The following is a 6,408-nucleotide window of genomic DNA, read 5'->3' on the forward strand; positions in this document are numbered from 1 at the left end:
TGCGCTTTTTGATATGAGGTTAAACAAATCACCACTTTTGATTTGTAACGTCAGTATTTTTTTTGCACAAATTATGCCATTATTGATAAATGTCCCCCATTATGTTTCATAAAATGTATTTTAAAGTTTTATATATGCAAAAATGTCCCCTGGTCCTTTGTAAAGTCCTTGTAATGAATAAGGATTCGTTACAGTTCTTTGTACTGATCACACATGTATTTATAAATGGTGATGAGATCACATCTAATTTGTCTTTCTTCCAAGCTGAACTAGCCCAATTTTTAAGCCTCTTATTATGAGAGGCCTTCCATCCTATTTTATCTGAACCCTTTCTAACTTTCATATATCCTTTATAAGGAGCCCACAACTAAATCCCATATTCAAGATGTGACCTTGCGAGGAATTTATCAATGGGGTTATATTACATCACGGGTGTTTATCTCTCTTTTTATACACTCTAAACTCTTAGTTTTTACAGCTGCTGCCTGATATTGAGTGCTGTTGTTTAGCTTAAGGCTGTATTAGACATCCCGATGCCACGAAGCAGCAATGTCCTCCGTGGAATGGGAAGGAGAGATCTCTATGGTATTAATTAGCTTCACTCTAGATTTATCAACTGCAACTTTTTAAAAAGTTGCAACCTTCCACCAGTCCAGACAAAAATGTCATGTTTAAAGATGCACCAAATTTATCAAACAATGTGCGATATTTAATAAACTTGAAACAAATTATTCCAACACAGAATAAGAAAAACGGACTTACAAAAATGACCCTCATGGCCCCCACAATTTCTGTAGTGCTTCTATCATTAGGGTAAGATTGGTCCACAAGAAATCTAGAGCTTTCTCTGGTGGGTACATGGTCACAATAATAGGGCCCAGCAGTAGACCACCCAATCTTAAGCTACATTTGGAGCACAGCATATTCTATCACTATTTTAGGTTGTGCATGCCGATGCAATATGCATGGACATGTTTTGTATAGCTGTAAAGTAGACCATCTGAATCATTTCATCTGGCGAGAAGAGACTGTCTCTCAAATTGGGTTTCTTGAGGCATCTAAAATGGAGGACTGGAAAAAAGTGAGATAAAAAGTGAGTGATCAGGATAAAAACCTCAGGTGGAATAGGATTAGGAAGATGCTATGACTTGTGTTATGTCCACATAGAGCAGATCTACAGCCTGTCATGGTAGCAGCAAAGTGGAGGAGTTTTTAGGAAACCTCATCCACATGCTGCAAAAAAGTATGCAGCGTAAATTCACCCTCAATGTAGATCTTAAATCCATATCATGTCAATTTATGCTGCAAATCTGCAATGAAATTCCAACACTCACAGTTCCCCCAGCAAGTCCCCCAAATGACATTCAAACACACTACAGTGTATGTGAGAGTAATGCATTCATGGAAACCACATTTTGTCAAACTGGTCTTGCTTGTCATTTAGAGTGATGAAATGACGCTTCAAATCATACTTGACGAGAAGAAACTCATAAGCACTTCACAGATTTACATTTTAGTCTCCCACAGTTTAAAGTGAGACTTTTTAGAAAATGAAGACTTAAATCTGGCAGAACTGGTAGTAAATGCCATGAACACCTGTAACTGTATTGGTTCCCCTTGGTTACATTCTTATTAAAATGGAAATGATCTTTCCCAACAGTCTGACTTATCCTATGAAGACATGAAGAAAAACCTGGGCGAGGTCTCTGCCATTACTCAGATCAGTGCGGTAAGTCTGCTGGATTCAGGTATGGCTAAATGGCATTGCTTGCTGTACACGACCACTGGTTGCACACTAGAAAGCTGCTGCCACACACTTCTGGTTGGCTGGTCCTGCCAAAACAAAGGATTTGGCCCACAATACTCTAATGTTCATAGGGACATTTATCATATAAGGCATTATCAGGGGCGTAGCTAAAAGCTCATGGGTCCTGGTGCAAGAGCTCAGCTTGGGCCCCCGTCCCTCAGTGCTTGTTGGAAAGGGGCAGGGGAGCACATTGCCTTCCTGCTGCCTGAGGCAAACATTGAAAGGGCACCTCCTCATGCCAAATTCTTAACCTAACTCCTTCCCTCCAGCCAGAGGTGTAAATTGACCAGCATGCACTTTCTATAATGCCAGTGTTTTTTTATGTGGCACAAGGGTCTTTGGGCCCCCTCAGGCTCCTGGGCCCGGTAGCGACTGCTACCTCTGCACCCCCTATAGCTACACCCCTGGGTATTATAGATTCTGAAGGGCTTTCTTATAGTACATGACAATCTCCTTCTAACAAAGCTAGAGCCAGCCCTGTACCTCACATGGATCCAGAGACCTCCTGATTTATTGCTCCAATAGCTCTTCTAAATGTATTTTAAACTGACAGCTCAAGCGGTGTGTACATTCTGCTGGAGCTCTCGCCGTATAACAAAAGATAGAGCTGGTAGCAGTTGAAGGATGGAACTGAACATGTGTGAACACCTCAGTGATATGGACAGAGAAATAAGGAAACAAACAAACAGCAGGAGGTACTACAGATACATTTTATGGGATAACTCAGTAGCTATAATAACTTTAACTGCATATATTTTTTATGGGACAACCCTTTTAAGACCACCCCTGTGTGGTGACAATTACCTCTGTATACACACAGTCACTGATAAGACTGACCCCATGTACAACTGAGATCAGAAAGAGCAGATGCTTACAGTAAATGTATAAATTACAAGTTTTGCTGAATCTTTTCCCACAAGCCTATATATCCTTCTGCTCAACTCCTCCTGCTCTATAACCTGCTGACTGCAGATTGCACTGAATTCCATGGTGATAGCTTCAGTTTAGGTTCTCAGCATTTTGTGGTGTGCCTAATGGAAAACTCAGCCTTGGCCCTGGAATCTGCAATATATTTTATTAATTTGCTTTTGTCCTTCCTAGGATTTACAAAACACAAATCTAAACAGCGCAAACAAGTTTGGTGCCCAGGTAAAAAACGAGGAGAATAACATAAAAGATCCTGTGTATCGGTCACACACCAATGGTGGTTTGCCAAAAAGCAACGGTAATTATGCCAGTAACAATGGAAGACAATCACCAAGCCAGAACCTCCCTAAAGTAGAAATACTGACACAGAGCAATGGAAATCAGGTCTTTGATAAGAGTCTGCTTCTTAACAAACTTGCAGAAGATCTACCTGACGGTGTAGACCCTAGCAGAAAAGAGGTGAGCAGAGACCGATAAGGTCCCAAATTTTTTTTGTAGAGTGGATTGGAAAAAAAAGCAGCAATTCCACATTTGTTTTTTGGATTTCGATTTTACAGCTTAGTAAAAATGACGTTAACTTTATTCTGAAGGGTCAGTACGATTACAGCAATACCAGATTTTTATTGTTTTTATTCTGTTAAAAATAAATAAATTTGTGTCTCTATGTTCTGACACCTATATACAGTATGTAAGCTTGCATACATATAAGCCACTGCATTCCTAGGGGAATTCATGATTTAGTAATACACACTGACACCAATGACTCCATATAACATATTAATGCTGAACAACCAATAATTCTTAGTGAGTCACAGTGCAGGCACCATTAGAAAGGGCCCTGTCAATCAAAGGGGAGGGGGGGGGGGGTGTAATGAGCACTAGTGGGCATAGCTGTAGCTATGCTGAAAGCACTACAGCCCACCCCTAGGTGCTCCAACTGCCTGATTTGTATATGCTGCAACCTACAAAGAATTAAGGTATCATTTTAATCAGCATGACCAACCGTATATGCCTGGTTTAATAGGGTTGATCTGCCCAATAGATGCTTTTTAACCCCCTTATCTCTATATACAGCCTTTGGAAAGTTAAATATGCAGTATTAAGGAGTTATTTCATCATGTTGCTTTTAGGTAAAAACTTCTATGATTAATTTCCTAATCTGTCATTATTACTGCAAATCCTCCACAAACCCCTTTAGCAAAATGAAAGCACTCATTGCCCATGACCCTTCCTTCCCCTGCCCCCCCCCCCCCCCCCCCCCATCACCTCACCTGGCCTCATTGGTGGTGCACCCTTGGCCATGGAGCATTGCTTAAATTGCGCTGGATACTCCTTTAAGGAATTGTTTTATTTGCCTTTTCTTTCATGACATAGGATATCACTGTAGTATTATTATTATTATTATTATTTAATCCATTATAGAGCATCAAACTAAAACTTTTAGACAGTTTTATATTTACCAATGCGGGCAAACCTAAAACTTGTTATACCAGCTGAAATGGGTAGTGTAGTGGGCACATAGCTGTTAGAAAGTATGGCACATGCTACTAAATAAGAAGTATACAACCTATAATGTGTGTATTTGTATGTCACACTTTAAAAAAAATAAATAAATAAGGATATTCATAAAATATTTTCATTTTTGCAGATGTACTTGTCGGATGATGAGTTTGCCAAGATTTTTGGGATGCCCAAAGCCGAGTTCTATCAACTGCCCAAATGGAAACAGCAAAACATCAAAAAGCAAAATGGCCTTTTTTAATACCTAGAATTTCTCATTTTTCTGCCGCTTTTCCCCCCACTACCAATAAAACTCACATTGTGTCATTTGGAGGGAGAAGCCACATATACAGTCATTGTATAAGGTGTATGACTATACAGATCTAACAATTTATGAACAGTGGTGTCTTAGAAGATGTGACCTTCCAAATTTCAGTTATTGTATTGATTACTTGTACTACACTTTACTATTTATCTGATTCTTTATAGATAGATGTCAATGTGAGTAAGGAACCACAGTAAAATAATTATAAAAACATCTTCAGGACCACTGGCGAACATTACATATGATTTTACATTGTTTACAAATTAACTCCCCAAAACCCTTGGAAGTGAAGAGGAAAGGACCATAATGTGAAATGGCAGCACTTCCTCCCCTCCAGTCACAAGCTAGGGCTACTGAGCTTTTGCAAAACTTTTGATATGTCATAGCAACATCTCAAAGGTTTTGATTGGTAAGGGTTTCGGCATTCAGACCTCCACCAATCACTAGAATGAGGTGAGAGAAGAACAGACATAACGTGCTCTCTCTCCTCGCTGTAGGAGAGAAAGTGAGACAGGCTCAATAGAAAGTCTATGAGCCAGTCTCGATTCTGTCTTCTTGCAGCAAGGAGAGACAGTGCTCTGTGAGCTCTTCTAGTAAGTGGCAGGGGTCTCAGGACTCAGACCCCCACTGATCAAAACCTTTGATATGTTGCTATAACATCAAAAGTTTTGCAAAAGTATAGGACATGTTCTGTCTTATTGGATCATCTATGTGTTTTCCGCATCCGTATGTCCATTCCGCAAAAAGAATATCCCACAAAATGCGGACCATGGACTCATTGAAGTCAAACAAAAAGATGGATGGCACATGGACTACATTCGTATTTGGCAGATCCTTGATTTGAGGACCAGAAAACAGACACGTTCGTGTGCATGAGGCCTAAGCATCTTTAGCTTGGAAATTCAGCTAAGACTGCTGTTTAATTAGTTCTCAACATGGAAAGATTAAATAACTGAGATTACTTTAGACAAGGGTTGAAAATATTGCACCTTTAATACATGCATATTATTTCAGAAATGTATAATTTTATAATATATATAGTTTGCCTACTGCATATCCACAGAGTTTTCCAGACACCAGAACAATTCCTCCCTCTGAGGGGAACATTTTATTCTCACAGACATCCATTAAACATTTTAGTTGTCAAGATAACACTGATAAATATTGTCTATTGTCTATATGTATAGCTGATCGTACGTTATAGATCAGGTCCTTTGCTCCATAAATCTCAGTGATGTGCCCATTGTGCAAGTCTTCAGTGACTGTTTTTCTATTCTTTTAGTTTAATCCTAATATGTGATCCAGTAAACATTGTGTAAATTTCCTGTATTGTTCTCATTGGTTAAAAGACGGAGGAAGGGAAGGCCTGGTTGCTGAATTATGGGATTGTTATAGCTCATGAACCAACTGTCTGGTATTGCGTAGGTCCCACTTGTACTGCCAAAACATCTCTGACTTATCAAGGCATGGAATCCACAAGATCTTCTATAGGTGTCCTAAAGTATCTGGCACCAAGACATTAGCTGTAGGTCCTATAAATTGTGATGGGATGGGATTTCTTTTTCCAGCACGTCCTACAGATGCTTGATCAGATTGAGATCTGGGGAATTAGGAGGCCAAGTCAAAACCTTGAATTCCTTGCACTTTGCATCATACAAGACGCTCCATTCTTGTTAGTTTTGATGCCAAGTTTACTCTTCTACATACCACATGGGCGTGAACAAGGTCTATGGTTAGACCAAAACACGTGTCGGCCTATAATTTTGTCTGTTATGGAGTGCCTTTAATAAAACAAAGACATATTTAAAGGAAACCTGTCATCACTTTCTAAGCCTATTTATCCACTCAC

At 39.5% G+C, this 6,408-nt stretch overlaps 1 protein-coding gene across 1 annotated transcript in view; it reads left to right on the forward strand.

Moving 5' to 3' along the window:
* Positions 1 to 5,882, forward strand: part of VILL (villin like) — a 102,098-nt gene extending 96,216 nt beyond the window's left edge. The window contains exons 18-20 of the mRNA XM_040433741.1: positions 1,661 to 1,729; positions 2,909 to 3,193; positions 4,383 to 5,882. Of these exons, the coding sequence (XP_040289675.1) occupies positions 1,661 to 1,729; positions 2,909 to 3,193; positions 4,383 to 4,496 (468 nt within the window). The 3' untranslated portion in view covers positions 4,497 to 5,882. The remainder of the gene's footprint in view (positions 1 to 1,660; positions 1,730 to 2,908; positions 3,194 to 4,382) is intronic.
* Positions 5,883 to 6,408: the final 526 nt, after the last annotated feature.

The sequence above is a fragment of the Bufo bufo genome, chromosome 5 (assembly GCF_905171765.1).
Source record: "Bufo bufo chromosome 5, aBufBuf1.1, whole genome shotgun sequence".
Classification (NCBI taxonomy): Eukaryota; Metazoa; Chordata; class Amphibia; order Anura; family Bufonidae; genus Bufo; species Bufo bufo.